This window comes from Cinclus cinclus, chromosome Z (genome assembly GCF_963662255.1).
Source record: "Cinclus cinclus chromosome Z, bCinCin1.1, whole genome shotgun sequence".
NCBI classification, from domain to species: domain Eukaryota; kingdom Metazoa; phylum Chordata; class Aves; order Passeriformes; family Cinclidae; genus Cinclus; species Cinclus cinclus.
The window spans coordinates 13336499-13359207 of record NC_085084.1 but is presented as its reverse complement, the minus strand read 5'-3'; the positions used below and the strand labels follow the sequence as shown (position 1 = coordinate 13359207).

Here is a 22709-nt window from a genome sequence, read left to right as displayed (position 1 = left end):
TTTTGAGTCTGTGGAAGTCAGTTTTCCCTGGTAGCCAACTCCTATTTCTGGGAGACTAATATGGCCTGGGTATAAGTTAGAACAGCTAACTGGTTGTTTCAACTCACACACGAAGGTACATTCAACCAAAGGAAAAAAAAAAGAGGCAAGACAGATTTACACCACAACCTTGCACTTTATTTAACAAGCTCCATATGGTAGGATTGGCAAATAGCTGGTGGAGGATTTCTTACCTGCCTACTGATTTGAGCCCTCCAGTTATCCATTTCTTCCAACAGGGATCTGCTTCAGAAATCCTGGTAACAAATTGTTTGATGGCATTATGCATAATGTGAACACATTTGTATTATTTTTGATCTAGTATTTGAGTATCAAAGTGGCATATTTTCCCTCAGGAATCAAAGTATTGTAAGTGAGTTTCAGAGTACTTGTTTGGAATCCCTGAATGTGCAATGCAAGGTTGTAAATATGCAACTATCAGACAAAGACATCTCTGCAGTTTTTGTATGGTATTTAGGTAGTAACTTGCTTTCTGGTTGTACCCAGTTGATGTTTCCCACTATATCTAGTACCTTGATCAGGTCCTATGAGTAAATGCTTGCTTGTGTGTTGTACTTAGTCATTATATAATGTCAGATTTTTTAATTGTGAAGAGAAAATAAGTATAATCAATTTAGTGCACAGAGATAGCAATTTTCTTACTAAAACTATTTTAATTACATAGTACCATCTTCTGTTGCTAGCAGAAAAATCTTTTCTCATTGATAAAAAGGTTGGATTTGAGCAAATCAGAGTCAGGAGAGACAATGGCCCTGCATTTGTTCAAGAGACCATTGTGCCATGTTCCTTTGAAGAAGCCAAATTTAAATAAAAACCCTTGTGTTGCTTACAGAAGAACACATTATACGTCCCCAGTTGAAGTGTGTGTTCCTGTCTGTAAGCCAATGCATATTTTCCAGCATATGGTGAATACACTAGTTTCATTAGTAAGAAGTAGCAACTGAAATGGAAGTATCAGTTTGCTACCTTTTTACTGTTTGGTATACTAAGTGGTATAGCCTTGGAGGGAGTTTTTTTTTTTTCTTCCATGATTCTCTTCAGTTGAATGATAGGGCGTCTTAGAATTATTTCATTTGGAAGACACATTAAGGATCATCTTGTTCCAACCCCCCACCATCAGCAGAAATGCTTTTCATTAGACCAGGTTGCTTAGAGCCCCATCTAGCCTGGCCTTTGAACAGTTCTAAGGGATGAGGCATCCTCAGCTTCTCCAGCTGCCCTGTGCCAGTGCTTTACCACCCTGCCAGCAGATATCTAATCTAAACCCATTCTCTGAAAGAAAGTGGCTTTTCCTCAAAGGACAGGTGCTTCACCCCTCTAATAATTTTTGTGGCCATCCTCTGGATTTGCTCCAACAGGTCAATGTTATTCCTGCATTTTTCTTTTTTTTTACATGAAACCAAGGCTAGAACAAGGTAGTGCTGGGAGAAGAACTAAAGAATTTTAGTGAATTCTGATACTAGTGACAGAAAAGTGACAATGTATCACATTCCTCCAAAAGAGAATACCACAAAGTGTAATCACTGAGATCAGAGGAAAACAGAGTTCACATTGTAAGGGGTCAACAGTGTCAGAGGTAGATACTTTGGATTTCTGGCAATTGAACAGATATTTGCATACTTCCCAGACTGATTGATTTTCTCACAGAAAGGAGAAGAGCAATGCTCTGTCTAGCAAGGTACAATTTTGGATACAGAAAAGATATTTCTGTGTTATCGAAGTTAAGAGGGTTTTGTCATAAATATAGTCAGAGGTTAAAAGTGAGAGACAGCTGAGGTGAATTGAGGAAATGCTGCCAAGTGACCTCTGTAGTTAGACTTTGAGTGCAGGACGAGAGGTTATCATTTAAGTGCATCAGCTTTGGCTAGGTCTTTGCTCCACTGATTGACTGCCTGTTATAGAGGGCAATGCTAGAGTGTGTGAGTTGAAAATCTCCTTCTGAATCTTTGCATTTTTGAGTAGTTTGCTCTTAATATTGAAGTATTTGAAAAAACATATCTGTGTAATGCATATGTATAAGCATTGATGAATGCTTACCTTAGAACTTATCTTTCTCTTGAGGTTTAACCACCTATGCCACTTACAGAATTTCAGTTATTATATTGACATTGATTTGTGTATACTTTGGTTCCTGTTCCTGTTTTCAGTTACATAATAAATTTGCCAAAGAATAACCATTCAAGCTGAAATTTTCCACTTTGCTTGCACTAAAAAGCTTTTAAGAAAATTCCATTCAGACTTTTCTTAAACTCAAACAAGGTTAAAAACAAATTATGTCTGATTGCAATGATTTTTAACTTCTTCATTGAGTTTTTCTTTGTCTATGCTTTGGAGCAGCAGCTAGAAATAAAACTAGTGTATAGCTGTTGTTCTGGTGATAGGACAATGCCTTTAACTTGTATAAGCTTTTCAGAAATCTCAGCTGGAATTCTCTCAGCTGAGACTTTTAGGAGTTTAGCAGCTCTAAATCCCCTGTAGTTTCTTGGCTGTCCAAGTGTTTTCCCACATCAGCTTTGAGAGGCTAGTCTCTGAAGTTACTCTTGAGGTGCTTCTGGCTGTTCACTTTGAGAGCAAGGATCCCAGCTGCTTTTTCCTGTCAGTTCCCTGTGGGAGTAAAATGAGGAAGGTGGAAGAGGAGCAGTTTCACTGAATTGCAGTGTCCCTGTATTCAGTCTTTTGAAATGTGGAAGACAGGTCAAATCAATAGCCTGGGTACCATGCTAACCATGGGTTCCTTTATTTACCTAAAACAATGTAAACTTTCTCCATCTTTACTGTCAAACTGGTTCTAAGAGTAGCAACTAGCCTAAAGTTTTGTTGCTGTTCCTTCTATGCTGTTATTAAGCAGACTTTGAGCATTGACTTTTGGACCATCTTATTTTATTGTTTCTTTGGAGATGACACAATAAAGGATATAATTCATATGCCTTTCTCGCAGGGGTTTTCTTCTCCCAGTTTCATCATTATCAGCCTGCAGTTAGGCCATTGTTTATTTGATTTTTGGCACTTAAGATTTTTTATCTCAGTATGCACTGGAGATGTGACACAGGGACACCAGAACACCATTGCTGGTGGATGTATACCTGCCTACCACACTGTTCATTTAAAGGAATACATCATGTCCTATCACAACTTGTCTGGATTTTATCCCAAAAACCAATATAAAGATAATGCACAAGATAGATTTTTTTTTTCCTTTCTTTTACAATAAGAGTGATAAAACATTGGAACAGATTGCCACAGAGGTGTTAGATGCTCCATGCCTGGAAACATTCAAGGTCAGTTCAGACAGGATTCTGAGCAACCTGATCTAGTTGAACACGTTCCTGCTGATTGCTGGGTACTTGGGCTAAATGACCTATAAAGGTGCCTTCCAGCCCAAACCATTGTGTGATTCTGTGGCTGTAGATTCTCTGGCAAAGCTTTCTAATACTGCCTTATGAGGAGATCAGGATGCATTGCAGAAACTGCGGAGGTGCAGCACGAACATACACTGAATATTGTAGAGTTAGAAATTGATGTAAATTATGCTGTACAGGCAAATGCTATGTTGTTTAAAAGGCTATAGCATGTTATGTGACATGTAAAAGTGTATCCTATCTTACAAACCCATAATGTGCCTTGCATTCCATGCCTTCTTTTTGTCTTTTATTTTTCAGTAATTTTTACCAGCCCAACTGGATAAACAATTACTGTCATTTTAGTCCAGCAGCCTAGTGTGATAAACTGCACCATAAGAAAAAAAGTACCTATAGACATAGTAATTTTTTTTTTTTTTTAATGCTCAGGGAGAGAAGGCATCTGCTGTCATTAAATACAACAGAATATTTAAATTTGTTAAGAATCTGGTTTAAAAACCAAGGTTTTCCTGGTTTTCAAGACTGCATAGTAGTGGGCAGTGTAGGCAGCCAATTCTGGGTCTTATAAACTTCATTCTGGTCTATCTTTAGCTGAGCGGAACTGTGGCAGTGGTGCAATAGGGACCGATAATGATTCTCTGGGAATGGTACTTAGTGCCTGGTGTTCTGCATCACAATACTTTTTTCCTCTTCATTGTTTAGTGGCTCAGTTTATCACTCCTTCTACTACACTGCATTTTTAAAGAGAATAGTACTCATCTTCTTGCAGATAATCGAAAAACTGAAAAATTGAAAGGAGAAATTAAAAATAGCTGAATGATGGCACCTTTTGGTTGTCTTCTAAGAAAATAAATTCTTCTTGTTGTAGATATAGAAGAAACAGGAAAACCACAATCCCTGAAGATTTGCTCTAGTCCTAGAAGATAAATATGTCAGATAAATATTAATGTCACAGTGAGGATAGAAATGGCATCTTCCTGCACCTTCCACTTGTACCCATTATTAATAGTCCCTTAAAGAAATACACATCTGTTCAATCAGGTCCTTGCTTTGCAGCTCACCAACCGTCCAATTGCTTGGAATTTTTGCAAAATAGTCACAGAGTCTGAGTTGAATTCCAGGACTGGGGTACTAGGCAAATTAGTAACAACAGAGGCACCTGGAATAGCTTCAGTAGGAACTGAAAGTCTAGAGGAATTTCCAGTTTGAGCTAGCAGTTAGTGAGATTTAGTAGAGCTTTTCAGCAAGCCAAAAGTTTGATTTCTTCTCCTTTGTACTCATTAAGATACAGTAGTTGGTGGTCATAAAAATTGCCTCTGTGTGAAATGTACTCATTCATCTTTCCTTAAGTTTCATCTAACAGAATATTATCATATATTGTTACACTCTGCTTATGGCAATCCTCCCAGTTGTATAAATAATTTCATATAGGTTTTCCGTAAAATTGGAACATGTTATTTTGAGTGGAGCAAAGGAAAATAGAGAAAATAAATGAAAGTTGTTTTGCTTTGGATACTTCTCAGCTTATATGACCTTGTATCCGTACATCTTGGCAAAATGTCTGATCTTTGTGGCTTTGTCTTTCCCCTGTTTCATAGTCCATTTCTGACCTGGAGAGACGTACAGCACATTATTGTCAGGACTTCACGTGCGGGACATCTGAATGCTAATGACTGGAAAACTAATGCAGCTGGTTATAAGGGTGAGAGCTTTCTTTCTTCTTTGCTATCATAAGCAACCTATTATTTAATATTTTTGTTTGACATTATGCTGTGCAGTTTTGAGACCTTTCAGCCTCAATCTGAAGGGACATATCCTCTCTTATACAAGGAAAACCTTTTAGAATGACTAATGCACAGAACTGTTGACTACAAAATACATTGGCCTGATCTTCTTAGTCCCTTTCAGTCCCATGTCATGCACTGCTGCCAGAAAACTAAGTAAATTAGTGGTGTTTAATTTTTCTTTTTATACCTAGTATTCTGATAAAGTAGTATAAATTTGAAGATACAGCAATTCTGGATTCCAGCCATGTTCTCACTCAGAATTATTGGCAGTTTCAATTTAAAATGATGAAACAGTATTTTCAAAATTTGTTTTTATAGGATAAACCCTACATTATTTATATGTAAGAATTCTGTCAGATTTTGGATAAAATTGAGTTTTGAGCTGTCATGACTCCTCATGGGCCAAGTAATCATGTGGTGTAGATTTCTAAAATTTTGTACTGTGTTGTAAATTTAATAAAACCTACCTCTTAAAAACATGTTTTCACTTTTAGGATATATAATTTCATGGTGGTTTAAAATGGAACCTCAAATCTTTACATTTTATTTCAACACAGTTTGTCTTCTGATCCCCATTCACTACATTCTTAACTGCTTTCAATTTGAATTGCATCCTAAACAAAACCTGGAATGGCTTATATCTGGTTCTCTTTTCATAAGAACTCCACCAAATACTGAAATACCTCTTATAAGATGAGACAAGATTTGATCTGTTTGAGCCAGGATCTTCTGAGAGAAAAATGGAATATACAAGAGTTATCAAGTCTTTGCCCTGGTTTCACTTTAAAACTGAAGCCTATATTTAATCTATTAAGAATCAAGGAACTGCTACCATAGAGAATCTTTAATATATAATTCTGGCCTATGACATTTTTGCTGCAATGGCATAGAAACCAAACAAAAAAAGACCTTTTTATTTTTGAATCCAAACTCATCTCTAGCTACAGAAAATGTGTTTAGAAATTTTGATCAGAACCTCCTAATAATGTGAAGGTTCTGATGTTCAAGGACCTGGTTTTATCCCATTTACAAGTCCATGTCCACGCACAAAACATATAAATAGATACTTCCTTAATTACAGTAACAACACAGTATTTGTTATTGTGAAACATCTCCCAGGATTTAAAACTTTGATCAGAAGATTGCGACTTTATAATCAGCTTATTGAAGCTATATGAAGGTCAAAGAACACTTTTCAAGTAACATAAATCAGAGCTGCATATCTTACTTCCAAAATTCTATATTTTTTATGTTTTTCCACTTGTTGCCCAAGAGAGGCAAACACCCTGTGAGTCATTTCACAGCAGCTGTCAGTCACTGTCAAAAGACAGGTCACACAGCAACAGCAGCATTGGCAGCAGGGCTTGCACTGTTGTCACTGCTAATTCTGAATCCTTGGAACCATTTTTCTATGCATTGTAACATATATATAGTAAGGAAAAGGGGTGAAAAAAGTTTTGTTTCCACTCACTTCACTCATGGAAAGTCACAAACATAGATAAGCTCAACTTCGATTCAGGAAAAAAACAACTTGAACTGGCTGAACTCTGCTGTAGACTTTATGGTGAAATAAAAAAAAAGGAAGATGAGCTAAATGCCTTGACCTCTGCATAGCTCAGGAATCAACCTTAACCCAAATAAAAGCATTAGTTTTAGCTAAATTATTTTGGCAACTTAGGCTGAGCACATGGTTCCAATAAAAGCACATCTCTCTTTAAACTCCTGTTGGTTTTGGAAGAGGGAGAAGCAAAAGATTTAGTTTAAATCACAACATCTGAACCTGAATTCGAAAGGGGATTTGCACACCACTGCTGGCAAGACTGAAAGAGGTTTTTTATTGCACGTGGCAACATTGGGTATAATATTACACTACTATCCTTCACTATTGCCAAGAGTAACAATTTAAGTAGGGTTTTTCATAGATGAACTGCTCTGATCAGACTGAGTTGCTCAAGGAATTATATCATAATTTTGTTGAAATCAGAAAAAGATACGTGTTTCTTTTACAGCATGCTCTTAAGAAGGGGTGGAAGACTTCTTTTTCACTATCTAAAGCAGACACAAGAAACAATCTACCTTCCTTCAGTGCATGCTAGTGGAGAAAGAGGAAAACAAGGACAAAGAGAAAGACAGGTTGGCCACTTCAGAAATAAGAACTGAAAGGATGAAAACCAGCAAAAAACTGAAAAAACCTTTCACTCAACAAAGGGTCAGCAAGAGCTGGTAGTTGAAAAGTGGGTCAGCATGCCATTTCAGAGGGCTGTTTTGCTGGTCTGCATAGCAACCCTTTGCCTTGCCATAGTGCCTGACAGTGTTTTGCCATTGCGGAACACACAGAAGGAGCTCACAGATGTCATTACTGGTTTCAAGATCTCCTTTTTTTATTGTCTTACATTTATACAAGGAAGGATTAATTCATGAAAAACACTTAAGCCAGCTAGTGATTTGCTAAAGCAGTACTTGTTATTTGTTTAATTTTCTGGCAAGTAAACAGTGCTCATTAAATTAATGTAAATAGAATTAACTCAGGAATGACAAAGAATTTTTACTTGGTAGGGGGTTTCCTAAATTGTTTTCTTGTCAGACAGCATGCATCTTTTCTCAGGAACTTGTTATTTTGTAGTCTAAAAAGAAAGATTTGAATACTCAGGATATTCTCTGGTTAGTTGGTTTTGCATATAATTTGTCAATAGAGGGTTTTTCAATAATTAAAGAAGTTAATTAGCTGATTTTATGGAAAAATACTTGAGGGCATCTGTTTTTGTGAAGATATAAAAATTGTTGATCTGTTTCTGCTGTGGCAGATTGGATGCAAATCCTTGTTCTGTCAGCTGTTAGTCAACAACAAAGCCTGCAAGTGCTTTCATAAAAAGGGAACTCCATTAATGCTGACTTGTTACTGAGTTGAAAGATAATGAAACACTGCAGTTTTAAGAACAATGATTAAATCATATAAACAGTTCTTTGCCTGTAAGCGAAGCTCCACTGTCAAATACTGTCTCTGTAGAAACAGACCATTCACAGGGAGGAATACTACTAATTTGCAGGGAAATTGTTAGAGAACATACTTCACTCTCTGGCTCTAAAGCCCAGACAATAAGACTTCAGTACACTAAAATAAAATGCTGCTGAAAGATAAGACAAAATTAAATCAAAATTCCATGCCATTTTTTTTTAGTTTTAGGTCATTCCTAGGCCCATTGGAGATACTCTTCCTAGAGAAACCAAATTGCCTTAATTGCCAAGGAGTAATAACAGAGTTATGTCACATCTCTAGGTTAGCCAAAGTATCTGCTGCTTCCATTGAAGAGTGACCACTGGAAAGGATTAGTCACTTAATATTTTAGAGCCTTTTGATATAATTGCTTAATTACAGAATTTAATAAAACTGGTGATTATATTAGGTTGTGAGCAGAGCAATACCAGTCTGGGAGTGAAAAAGAGGTGAGTCTATCTAGGCTCCTATTTAGGAGACCTGGACTGGTCTGATTTATCTTGTGGTAACCAGTAGCCAGGCAGGAATTCAGAAATATGCAAGAATATCTTTACAACCTCTGAATTTCAGAGAAGACAAATAAACTATGAATAAACACCATGCCACATGTTTTCAATAACTTTAAAATGTAAATATATTTTAAATTACTTTTTTAAAACATTGTCAGAAGCTGCCATAAGACTTTTGGAAAACAGCAAGTGCTGATAAATGGTTATGTCAAACAAACAAAGCTGTTCATCTATAAAAAGATCTTTCACTCTTACAGAAATTTCTTAGTATTTTCACATGGTACTGGCAACCAGTGTAAACTTCTATCCACCTCTAATGCTCATACACACAGTGGATGGAGCAAGTGAAACTGAAGCTTTGAGTTTAGCTATTGTAATATGCCAGCTTTCTTTAGTTGTCAGTAAGACACCCACCGAATGAACTTGCATTGGTCTGTGTAGGAGTGCAGAACACCGTATCTAGTTGCATGTGCAGGCTAGTTTAGTGGTTTTTTTGTGCTTGAAATATAAAATGATGACCAGCCTGGCTGAACAGTTAGCTTTGGCTGTAACTCAGGATAAAAAAGAGAGTTTATCATCTTAGGGTGACTGCTGGCAGGATATTCAAGAGAAGTACAAGGATGTTATGAGGTTATGCAGTGAGAAAACTGGAAGGGCCAAAGCCCAGCTAGAACACAATTTGGCTCCTGCAGTAAAAGTCAATTAAAAAATGTTTCTATAAATTTCCCTCTAAAAAGGAGGATTAACGGTAGTCTCCATCCTTTATTGGTTGCAGGGGGAAAGATAATAACAAAGGATGAAGAAATGGATGAGGTAGTTAATACCTTTTTACCTTTTAATAGCTCTCCAGTAATACAACCCATTGTTCTCTGGGTACCTGAACTGGAAGATAGGAACAGGAAAAAGAATGAAAGCCCCATAATCCAAGGGAAATGGTTGGTGACCTGCCACACCACTTAGATACATACAACTCTCTGTGGTATGTTGGGATCCACACAAAGGTACTGGTGCAGCAGCTCACCACTCTCAGTCATTTACGAGCAATCCTGGTTAACCGGAGATGTCCCAGTTGAAGGGTTCAGAAGTAGGATCTGGGGGGCTACAGACATGTCAGTCTGACCTCTGTGCCAGGGAAGGTCATAGACAGATCATCTTGAGTGCCATCATGTGGCACCTACAGAACAACCTTTGACGCTGTTTCCCACAGCATTCTCGTGGAGAAACTGGCTGTTCATGGTTCAGGTGGATGCATGGTTTACTGGGTGAAAAAAATGACTGGATGGACAAGCCCAGAGAGTGGTGGGGATTGAGTTAAATTCTGCTGAATAACTACTGAATAGCTACTGGTATTCCCTAGGACTGAGTACTGGGGCCAGTTCTGTTTACTATCTTTATCAATAACATGGACAAGGGGATCAAGTGCACCCTCATTCAGTTTGCAGATGGCACTAAATTGGATAGGAATGTTGATCAGTTGGAGAGGAAGGAAGGCTCTACAGAGGGATCTGGTTAGGCTGGATCAATGGGCCAATTTGTGAAATGCAACAAGGTGGCATTCTGGGTTCTGTGCTTTGGTCACTACAACCTTGTGCAGCACTTCCAGCCCAGAGAGTGTCTTGGAAGCTGCCTGACATAAAAGAACTTGGGGTTCTGATCAACTTTAGCTGTGTTAGAGCATAAGCCAGTAGTTGCCCAGGTGGCCAAGAAGGTCAGTACATCCTGGTTTGGATCAGGAATAGTGTGGCCAGCAGGACTGTGGCAGTCACTATCCTCCTGTACTTGGCACTGGTGAGGCTGCATATCAAGTCCTGTGTTAAGTTTTGGTGTCCTCACAACAAGAAAGACATTGAGGGTTGGAGCATGTCCAGAAAAGGGCAACAGAGCTATTGAGTCTGATGAGGAGCTGTTGAGAGAGCTGGAATTGTTTAGCCTGGAGAAAAGGAACCTTATCCTTCTCTGCCTGAAAGGAGGCTGTAGCAAGGTAGGAGTTGGTCTCTTTTCACTTGTAACAAGCTGAGAACAAAAAGAATTGTGACAAGGGAGGTTTACGTGGAATATATAGGGAAAATTTCCTCTGTGAAAGGGTTGTCAAGCATTGGAACTGTCTGCCTGGGCAAGTGGTTGAATCATCATCTCAGGAAGTGTTTAGATGTATAGATCTGGCACTTGGGGACATGGTTTAGTAGTTGACTTGGCAGTATAAGGTTCATGGTTGGACTTGATCATAAGGATTTTTTCCAGCCTAAATGATTCTGTGATTCTAAGCAGGCAGCTGACAGCAAACATGTTCTTGGAAAAGGCAATCTGCTGACAGCTGCAACAGCACACATATTCTTGGAAAAGGCAATCTAATTTTATATACGACAGGCTTCAACAGATTCGTGGGTGTAAAGCCTGAGAGAGATGTTGTCCTCAGATAGGTAGGCATTAGTCTTCTGTTAGCTGAACTGGTTAGATTAATCTGTACTTTTTGCATTATTGAAAGTTGTTTGAAGTCAGGGCAGCATTTAGTTTAGCACCAGGGAAGGAGAGACGTAAATGAGCTACAATTACTAGCTCACGTGGCTGGAAGCATCTCCCCCAGCACTGATAGAACATGTATGATTGGAAAGGTCTGTGTCCTCAAGCATCTCCTTTATAAGTGCTTCATACAGAAATCCTTGCTGCAGCTAGAGAAGATATCTATGGTGGGCTTTGGAACTTAAGATAGCTGAGGAAAAATGGAGTAAAGATATGCATGTTTTAGCAGCAAGTTTAAAATCACGGTCTTTTCAGTAGATGATCACTGTGACCTTTCTAGTGACTCTTGTTCCCTTCTTGCATGTTGCAGTTCCGTTCTGGCTATAAATAAAGTTTTCTTTAACTTAATATTAAAATTTCATTAGGAATTTTTCAGTGCTTGGTATGTTAAACCCAAACAAATTGCCAGGTAACTGAGTTCTGCTAGTCTTGAGTAAAAACTGAAATACCTTTTTGGAATCTGGGGAAGGGAGCTGGAAAATATCTTGAATTATGCAGCCTAGATCATGGTTATTGAATTTATTGTTTTCCCTGACAAAACTGAGGTTACAGACAATGTTGTTTCCAGTTCATGTCCAAAGACATATAAGGTCAGGAATTTGTCTGTGTCATTCCAGAAATGAGGATGTACAAAGTGTAGGAGAGGGAATCTTTCAGAGAAGCCAGGCAGGTGTCATTAACTTTCCCAGTCTCAAATTCTTCATTATCAAAGCTTCTCATTTACTTTTTGGATCTGCAATGCTCTGTTTTCTGTTCCCTCTGAAAACCAAGGAAGAAGCTTTAAAAATGTAAAAACAGAGTTCAAGCAGACGTTTCAAGTCTGTGTTAGGATACATAAAGGAAAATAGATGGACATCCATCATGATTTTGTCTTACAGTTGATTGCTTTCCTGGGGTCGTATATTGTAAGTCAAACTTGCATGTGTTCTAAAATGTAAATTAAATGGTTCTAAAGCAGGAGTAACAGCAGGCAAAAGTCAAAATAAGCTTTAATGTTCTAATATAATAGCACTAAGAGTTGTCATCAAACCATGATCAATATAGTAGGTAAAGAATTTAAGTGCCTCAGCTCAGCAACTGAGATAACTTCCTGTGTTTCTCTTAGATACAAAGGCATCCACAATTGCTATGCTCTGCAGCTCTCTAGTACTCCAAACGTTACCAAGTGGACTGACAGCACTAACAGGATGCACACCATGAGAGTGATAACCTTTGACATTTTTTCCTTTTAACAAGCCCAGTTCAGACTTTTATCAGCACCCTGTAACGGCCTGGGGGGCAGCAAGGAAGCGGAGGTTTGAAAGTCTTCCCTTGTAGACTCATAACCATAAGAGTCTGCCACTTACTATGAAATGTAAATTTCTATTTTGCGATATTAAGAAAGAAGAGCCAGGATCAATGAATTTTGTGACTGATAAACTGATACAAGTCTCCAGAGCAAAAGGCTTTAAGTACAGACATTGAACACTGAATTTTAAAAGAAAAGTCTTTGGAAGCTAAATGCACTTTCATGACCTCTTTATATACTGATTCTCAATGTGGTACACTTTTGAGAATATTCTAGGTAAGCATCTAGTCATGCTTGTATCCATCCATAGCAATGGTGAACATCTTTTGGATGGGGTAGGTCTGTCTTTTTAAAAAAACAGTAAACGCTAGCCTTTGTGAACACAAAAACACTTCTTCACTGCTGTTACATTGCTATAATGCCTTTCAGTAGTTACACAATTGGTGGTAGTTTTATTATCAGAGTGTGTCCACTTCAATGGGACTACGATTCAGGCCAGTTAGGAAACAGATCACACTACCTACAGTGTAGTATTTTGAACACTTAATGTATCTTGTCAGAATGTAGAATTTAATTAATAATAGGGAAAGATAAGGGCCTATATAGGACATCTCAGCCCAGTTACATGCCTGAAGTTATTTACAACAGTGTGCTTTTTTCCCTCCAGAAAAATCAGCTTTTTAGGATTTGCTTTTAAGTCAAGGCATGCAGAACCTCACCAGCCACACTGACATTACTGGCCAGCTATCTCTATAGACTTGGGTAACTGTTTAATTTCCTTTTGCTTCAGGTTACTGATCAGCCTCTACTACATGGCTCCATGGGGATACTGTGACGTTGTCTTAGTTAATTAATCATTTCTCTAGTTATTCTATTCAGCATCATTATCATTAAACGATTTGCAGTACACCTTTTTTGTGATTTATTGCATGTTTACATATCCTTCTGCCAAAATCTGCCACAAGCTGCATGCTCAGTCAGGAATTTACACTCAGTTTGAGTGTAAATATTCTGCTGGACCTCCAATACTTCAGGACACACAGAGTCTCTGTGTGGGACAGAACAAGAGGGTTGCTATGTATCTGATACATCTCACACCACAGAAACGCTATCTTTGTGTCTCCTGCTAACAATCTGTCAGGATTTCCAGTTACAGTGCCTTTGACTCACCCATCATCTGTTCTGAGATGAAGCCTAGCACAGATACTCTCACCAAAAGGTGTTTTATTGTTTGATAGAATGATATTGTGTTTGTCTGCTTTTGAGCTAACAAGGAATCCTAAATCTATCTCCTAGCATGAATTTGCTACTAATAGAGGAGATAGGTGCATTTTTTACAAGGTGTTGCACAATACAGTCACAAAATTTTAAAAGAAGAAACAATTCCGTTTTAAAAGACTACTGCTAGTTTAAAAATATAGCTTCTAGTACTATAGATGTTCCTTAGCCAACTTTATCTCAGTATTTTTGTCACCCTTCTAAATACATACAATCTTCAGATTTATTCCGTTCACATAAGCTGTCTTATTTCAAGTGAACTAATTTCTTCAGTAAAGGCTTTATGATTTGCAGCCAAATGCTGCTGCACAGAAGTCTTAGAATCTTGCTGAAAAATTTTCATAGCAATCACCAGTCAGCAGTAGTCAGGTTTTCTGTTCACATCACAACTCTGCTACTTCAGAGGCAGAGAAATAAGTCAGCCTTCCTGGTCCCTCTGCTGAGGTTCTCAGCAAAGTGGACTGTTTTTTCCTGTGACTGGGTAAGATATCTCCATATGCAGGGCATAGTCTGTGTGTGAACACCATGTGTTCTGAAGACTTCATTAGCTTGGTTGATACCTTCCTAAACAAGCTCTGAGAAGTAAATCAGGAACTTAATAACACATGAGTTTAAATTCCTGAAATAGATACAATGTATGAGAATGTGAAGGTAAATAGAATCTTGGATTTAATTTCTCAGTATTTTAAGATCATGTGTTCTAAGGCTATTTTTTTATGACTGGAAAGCCTCATAGCAGTGTGAGAGTTGGATACAAGCTACTCAAAAAGGTGCACTGGTTACTGGAGGTTTAGTTTCTACTAGCTATCCTGCTAGTTTTTCTGGGTAGTCTATAGTTTATTTTATCAATGAATAGGAGTTTTTTTGGCAGAAAGAAAAACTGTAAAATCCAGAAGCCTCTTCTTTTTTTTGTCAAATCTATTATCAGGTAAAGCCATGGTTAGTATATTACTGAAGAAATTATTTGTACTAATGCAAAAATCAGAAGTGGATGTAGACATAAGTGGAATCTCAATAAAAGCAATTTCTGAAGTGTTCTGTTTGCACCTTTCTGACTATGAAAATGTTCAAGAGCCTGGAGCACTTCTCCTATGAGGAAGGGCAGGGAGGAGTGGGGTTGTTCAGCCTGAAGAAGAGAGGGCTCCAGTGAGACCTTATTGTGGCTTTTCAATATATAAAGTGTTGTTAGAAGAAAGACAGAAAGAAATTTTTTATGAAGGTATTTGGTGACAAGACATGGGGCAATAATTTTAAATTGAACAAGGATAGACTGGACATAACGAAGGACATTTTTATATGTGATGCTTGGTAACAGCCAACATGGTTTTCTAAGGGAGAAATGGTGCCTGACAAATTTGGTGGCTTCCTGTAAGGGGTCTACAGGATTGATGGACAGAGGCAGAGCAGAGCAACTCACGTCATCTACTTGGACTTAGGCAAAGTGTACCATTCAACATCCTCGTCTTCAAATTGAAGAGACATGGATTTGATGGATGAACCACTAGGTGGGTGACAAGCTAGTTAAAATGGCCACACACAGAGTTGTGGTCAGTGGCTCATTGTCCACGTGGAAACCAGTGATGAGTGGTGTCCCTCTGTGGTCAGTACTGTGCCAGATACTGTTCAACAGCTTTTTTTGGTGACATGGACAGTGCAATCAAGTGCACACTCATCAAATCTGCTGACAGCATGAAGCAGTGTGGTACAGTCAACATGCTGGAGAGAAGGGATGCCATAAAGAGGAACCTTGAAATGCTTGAGAGGTGGGTTTGTGTGAACCTCATGGAGTTCAACAAAGCAAAGTGCAAGGTCTTCACACCTGAACTGTGGCAATCTGAGACACACCTGCAGGTTGGGTGTAGTGATTGAGAGCAACCCTGTGGAGATGGATTTTGGAGTAATGGTTGATGAAAACCTCAACACGGGCCAGCAACATGCACTTGCAGCCCAGAAAGCCAACCCAATCCTTGGCTGCATTTAAAGGAGTATGGCTAGCACTCAAAGGAGGTGATTCTGCCCCTCTACTCTGGTGAGATCCTACCTGGAGTGCAGTACAGTCCACAACATAAGAAAGACATGGAGCTGCTGGAGCAAGTCTAGAGGAGGGCCAATAAGTTGATATAAGTACTGGACTCTGTGAACATAATCCGAGAAAGCTGAGACTGGTCAGCCTGGAGAAGGGAAGGTTGTGTGGAGACATACTAGCAACCTTACAGCATCTGAAGGAGGCCTGCAGGGGAGGTGGAAAGGGACTCTTCATGAGGATCTGTAGTGACAGAACAAGGCATAATGGGAGTGAATTGAAAGGGATCAAATTGAACAAGAGCAAATTTAGATTAGATGTTAGGAAAAAATTCTTTACTGTGAGGGTGGTGAAGCACTGGAACAGGTTGCCCAGAGACAATGTGGATTCCTTATCCCTGGCAGTGCCTCAAGGCCAGATTGCAAAGTGCTTTCAGCAGCCTGGTTTAGTGGAAGTTGTCCCTGACTAGATGAGCTTTAAATGTCCTTTCCAACCCAAATCATTCTGTGATCTATGATACTGTGATATAGAGGCCCTTCAGATTCTTACTGTGCATCTTTGTAGCTGCCACTTTTAAGACAAATCTATTGTGCATCTTTCTGGTTTTCTCAGCCTTCTTTAGTGTGGTGGTAAGGACTCAATCTTCTCACATATATACAGCTGCAATGTAGTCTTTCAAAATTACTGGATTTCAGGGAATTCTTTGAGGAGGAAAGACTTAGTTTGCTGTTTCATTTGGTTTTAGGTAGAAAAATTGAGGGATTTTTCTATGTAAAATACAAAAATACAAATAATGTGCTTAGTTTGACAACCACGAGGGAATTGGTTTTAAAAGCAAGAATGAAAAAGCATGTTCTTGCACACGTGTCTTACTGACTTATAAAGCAGTTATGTGTTTCAGAAAACAAACTCAGTTGTCACAGATAACTGGCCATAAGTTTACATTAAATAGGAATATGGCTGAAACAAGATGAATTATTATTCAAGATCAGTGTTGTCTTAGAGAGGACATGATAAAACAGAAGAGTTTAAGCCATGCCATCATAACATTTCTCCCCTTTTTGACCTTTTAATTCTTGTTAGACAGTTCTTGTTAGTTGTTTCTCCTTGTTGAAACATTTTGACATTCTAAGCAAATGACAGAAAAGCAATATGGAATTGTTAAAGCATTATAGAATTAGTTCATTCTATTTTCAATTAAAATGTCAAATGTAAAAGATTGGTGTAGATGGTTGCAAGTATTTATGGGCTGAGAGTAACTCAAGAGTCTCACATATTCTAGACCTGCTAAGCAGCATTAAATAAAACCATAGTATTAATGGGCATTTTAGACTCCTATTCTGTCAATCTCATTTTGGAACAAGATCCTATTGAAGCATAATTTGGCTACATTTAGCATTATAGTTCACATATCAAACAGATTAATCTAGTTGAAGAAGCTGCATGTTCCTCATTTGTCCCACTGAAATTCCTACTATTTGTCTCCTGATTTGGCATTTGATATGTGTCTACAAAATATTTATATTTCAAATGCTTCTTTCACAGTATAGGACAAAAATATAGTAGAGAAAAAATTTTATGCAAGCTTTTTGTCAGATAAGTAAAATAGCAAAGAAGGCTTAGTTACTGATGAGATATCTCGATGACAGGCAATGAAACTGCAGCCTAACAAATTAAGTTTAGTTACTCTGGAAATGTCATGTTTTCTCGTGTCTGGGCCAGATTTTTCTGAAGTCTGCATGGTTTTCTGTTATGATTTATCAACACCAGCTATTCATAGTTTTCACAGTCAAGTCAAATGAGATACACATCCGTGCTTAAGATTTGAGGGTGGCTTTGTATGTAAATGAGAAAGTTACTGAATTTTTAGCAGCAATTTTAGACAAAAACAAGGAGATAATGAAAAAGCTTGGGAAGTCTCTCCAGCAGCTCTGAAGGCCTTGTTTTCATGGTATGTTAATTAAGGATATCACCAGGGATAAATAAATGGATTTTGGCCTTGAGAAATGTTATTTCATTTTTCATATGAAAACATCCTCAAGAAAGATTTAAAAGATCAGCTAAAATTCAATATTTACTTTGTCTTGTGTGAGCCAAGTTTTTCTCTGAAACATGCCCTACATTTGTAAGGCTCTATGTATATCTGTGATTTTGCAGAAATAATCAATTAGTACTGCTGCCGGTCTGGAGAGAGAATTCAAGACAGCCCTACCAGTGGACACTGTGGTCACATGAGGAGTTCACATTTTTCAATCATTCAGCTGAATAAAAGCAGCGGTCTTCTCAGCCACCAGCTTACATTGTATCAGCTTAGTATTGTTATTTTGTTCATGAAGTACAAACACTTTTTTACAAAAACAGCCCAGTACCCCCTCTCACCTGTAATGCTCCTAGCAACAACTTGGCCCAGCAGCAATTCACAGCAGTGATAATGCAGAGCACTTAAGTGGGTAGGTGCAAGGTCTGGAGGCATTTTGCACTTGCAGTTAGTTTATGTCACTCTGCAGGTCATCATTACCTTTCACATAGGTGCTTTTGATTGATCTGGGTTAACAAAGTCAGCTCAGTATCTTTTGCATACAAATCAGTGGCAGTTCCAAGTGTTTCCTAGAAGACATTTGTAGTTCTGTGTCGACCACCAGGTTATTTTTAACCTTTGGGACAGACACCTTGGCATATAGTTCACAAGAATACTAGGATATACACAGATGAAGAAGCACAATTTAAAGGTAGTAAAGAGAAAAATCTGTTTTGTTTTTTTTTTTTTCATTAAGACTCCACTAGTTTTTTTAACTCTGTGATTCTTTCCTAAATTGCTACAATTTGGTCTTTGAAAATTATGGGCCTCTACTGGTACCTTCAGCTGCTAACCAACCCACTGGATCAAGGGCTTTGAATGGAAATGTTATGGACAGCCAAATGTCAGTCCACATGGGAGGATGTAAGAGTAACACTGTCTGCCAGGAAGTTTTTATTTCAGTGGGAAGGCCTTTCAAGGAAAAAAGGTATTTCTGTTTCAGCTGAGAAAAAAAAGCAAAAACCCAAACAATCAGGTGCAGAGCTTCTCTCATACAAGAGATTTTAAACATAGAGTGATGGACAATTAACACAACCACATAACCTTAAATGATAACTTTTTCTCCGGGATGAAAATGCTTCCTAAATTCTGTCTTCCAAGTCACTGTTAGGGTAGAAAGGATAGAAAGTTCACTCTATAGGTTTTATTTGTATTTTTAATGTGCATAGTAGGGAAAATAATTCTAGGGGTAAATAGTTTAAAAGTCACATAATTTCCATCTGAAGGTCACTGACTGCTGGTGGCAGTGTTATGTGCTTTTCTGCCCTTATTTCTAATTAAGGAAAGGCGAGGTGAGGAGAATTTTGGCTCTTTGAACTCAGAAGGTGGGTTGAACACACAGCATTCTGACTGGACATATTGAGCTCTAATTCAGTGTAAGTTGCTAACAGTCAGGAATTAAAAATGTATTTTCCATGGGTTAGCTGAAAAAAATTTCCATTTATGAAAGTTTAGTCCCTTGCTTTTTGAACGTACTATACAGAGTAACTGTGTGCAGTTACAGACCATGTGAGTTAAGTCTTGTTCCTCCCACTGGTCTTCCAAGTGGACAGAGGATTATTAATTAAAATATTAGTGTAAGAACAGACCTATGTCTTCACAGATAAACATGCACTCATTATTAGATGCAGTGTTTGCAGGATGACATCTAAGACTAAGGACATTTCCTTCACAGGAATCTTCTTCACAATGCAAAATGTTTCTTCATCTAAGCTCTCCTTGTCTTCTTTTGCATGCCTCACCAACATATAGAAATAGGATATCACTTTCCCTATCCTTTTGTTTTTTGAATACATAGAAGAGAATTCAGAAGGCTGAAGGAAGGCTAAATTTGTTTACTTTCATATATTTTAGTTGGTTTTCATTTTGGAACACAGTGCTTGCCTCATATGGCAGAAGAGCTGCATGTAGTTGTCTCCAAACATGTTATATGTACTTTGGTTTGGGGCTTGCAGGGAAAGATATGGGTAGAAAAACAGTCCATTACACAGTCACTACACCTTGCCATATTTTTCACTGAATAATCCTTTTCAGCTGGCAGTTTCATTTAGATATTTGGAAGATGTGATCCTTAAGCTTTGGACTGTATTTGTTTGAGAAGGCCGGGTTTTTTTCAGATAGAGTCCTTTGAATTTTGGTTTGGCAATGAATAAATACTGCTTTTACAAACCATCTACAATGTGCAGTTGGAAGGACTTTTATCATGCTTTGTTGCATTGCTGGTTAAAATAGCACTTAAAATTTTCTGTGGGTTTCTGTGGCAGCAAGAAAAACTGATTTACTAATATTTGCAGTCTAAACCCCTGCTGTGGAAGGTTTTTTTTCTTTCACCTTCTGCTGCCAGAACTTTATCAAGAGCACCAGTTTGCCACACTGGAACATCATGGCTAGCAGCTTTTCTAATTCATCAAAACCCTTTTGCAAGTCTGGGTTTCGATTGGAACAGCAACCAGAAACACACAGCTGATTCAGTAAGTGCTTGTCACCCTCATCATGCAGACAGCTTTAGGGAGAAGATGAATCTACCTGGTTGGTTGGCCAATGACATGCATACTACATACAGGAACAGGAGAGCATGCACATGCTGCTTACACTCAGGGAAGTTCAGAGAATACAGCAGTTACAGAAGGGTCTGTTCCTTCTCAAATTTATTGTCTCAGCTTCCTTGAACACACATGCATGTATTTGTATTTGAATAACAGAGGTAACCTTCCTCTCATTCATTATGCTTAGCCCCCTGTCATACAAGAGGGCTGAGCTAAATTAAGGCACATGGACAAAGGACAGCCAGAGGTGATTTTAGTCACTGGCATTCTGTAGTTCTTATGGTATGGCAATGCCTCATGCCACTTCTGTAATAAAGCAGTGAACAGGTTTGTTGAACAAATTAGATACAGTTATTATTGTTCCTGGCAATGAGATTTTGGAGTGAAGGTAAGGAAGAAAAGAAGTAACTCCTGTTAGGATATGACACTCTGGAAATACTAATGAAATTATGAAACCCAAGGGTTTATGGTGTAACTGTATGCATTGTGTTTGTACCTTGCAGTGAGCCACCTTTATGGATTTGGACTGATGGATGCTGAAGCAATGGTGACAGAAGCAGAAAAGTGGACAACAGTGCCTCCACAGCATGTGTGTGTGGAAAACACAGATCGGCAAATCAAGTAATACCCGCTACCAAAACTCTTGCTGGCATAAACTTTTGGAAAGAAATTTGGTATAATTTACCTCTCCCTTGCATTGTGTATAGTATATAATTTTTAAAGCTGTGACAGGGATTCTGTCATATATATGGTTGTAGTGCATGGGAGCAGGCCCTAGTTTAAAGAACATTGCAAAAGGTGAAGGTGTAAAACAGGCCAGACTGTGTAATGATGGATTTTGATGCATCAAAGATGATGCATCAAAGAATGTTTGGTTTAATGCATTTCAGTCACCTTTCCAAGAAGAGTACAGACTTACCAGTCCAGGTTTAACAAGCAAATATGCTTCTGATACTGTATGATGTTGTCTATTCCCAATAGTCTTAGCAGAGTCTCTAGTTCAGAGGCCAAGACTAAAATGCTTTCCACTAAGATAGGGTCTCTATAGAACCAGGCTTAAAAGCAAAATTCTGTTATGTGGACTCCATGGATATAGAGACAGCATAAAGCATGAGGCACATTCCCAAAGCATTAAGAATATTATTTGATAATTATATTTGACAGTCGCAATCTGTGACTGGTATAGTCTGCAGGGATGTCATGCCAATTTAAACCAGCTGAGTCAGATGCCTTTTGGTACAGTGAACATGTAATACTTGCTGTTACGTAAATGAGGACTAGCTATGCCAGGCATTTCCTGGGGTTTAGTAACCAGCTGTGATCCCATGACAATCTCAGCAATTCTCAGCTTGCCACTAATCCAAAATAATGCTCTGTCCCAAAGGCTTATTCCTATTTTACCTTGTGTATGTGCTTAACAGAAACCCAGGCAGTTGCCATCTGCCATTATCTGCAGTAGAAAATTACCCTGGTAGTGGTATTTTCAGCTAGGAAGTGCATGTCAAAATTAATGATTATAGGCTACTGACTTCTCAGTTGTCCAACACTCATTTTCTACTAAACAAAAAAGATGGGGTTGTGTATTTTATACAAAAAGCGAGAAATGCTGATGTTTGCTGTGCTTCTGTTACAGAACAATACGACCTGACAGCATTGTCCGTTCAATTTACAAAGCCACTGGCTGTTCAGATAATCCTAACCACCATGTGATCTACTTGGAGCATGTTGTTGTGCGTATTACTATTACTCACCCTCGACGTGGAGACTTGGCAATTTACCTAACCTCTCCTTCTGGAACTAGGTCACAGCTCTTGGCCAACAGGTATAGTATGACAACCCAATTTCACAGTACAATCTGCATGCAGAGCCTGCATCAGTGTCAGCAAAGAGCAGTCAAGTCATTACAGCAGGGTTGCTAGAAGGCACAGGCTAATTACTTTTTCTTCAAGAGATGGGCAGGGTGAAATACAAATGACAATCTCAGTAGAAGACCAGTGTTAAAACCAAGACAATGATTAGTCAATTTCAATAGTTCCTATGTGACTCAGCATTTATTAGATGGCTGGCAAATATGAAGAAAACAGACTCAGTGTTCATAAGGAAGCTGAATCAAAATGTTTCTACATATCGCCACTTATTTTTAGATTTTCTCTTTTGTTATTCTTTTTTAAATAGCAGTGAAAATCAGATAGAATAGTGTATAGTTACTATTTTTTTAAAACCCATGATGTTACCTGTTTCCAAATCTTTTTTTTTTTCAAAGTAAA

At 38.3% G+C, this 22709-nt stretch overlaps 1 protein-coding gene across 2 annotated transcripts in view; it reads left to right on the top strand.

Annotated features, from left to right (window-relative positions):
* PCSK5 (proprotein convertase subtilisin/kexin type 5) overlaps positions 1 to 22709 on the top strand; it is a 220905-nt gene that overhangs the window by 123502 nt on the left and 74694 nt on the right. For both annotated transcript variants that reach the window (XM_062512702.1, XM_062512703.1), the window contains exons 10-12: positions 5018 to 5121; positions 20946 to 21063; positions 22076 to 22264. In XM_062512702.1, the coding sequence (XP_062368686.1) occupies positions 5018 to 5121; positions 20946 to 21063; positions 22076 to 22264 (411 nt within the window). The remainder of the gene's footprint in view (positions 1 to 5017; positions 5122 to 20945; positions 21064 to 22075; positions 22265 to 22709) is intronic.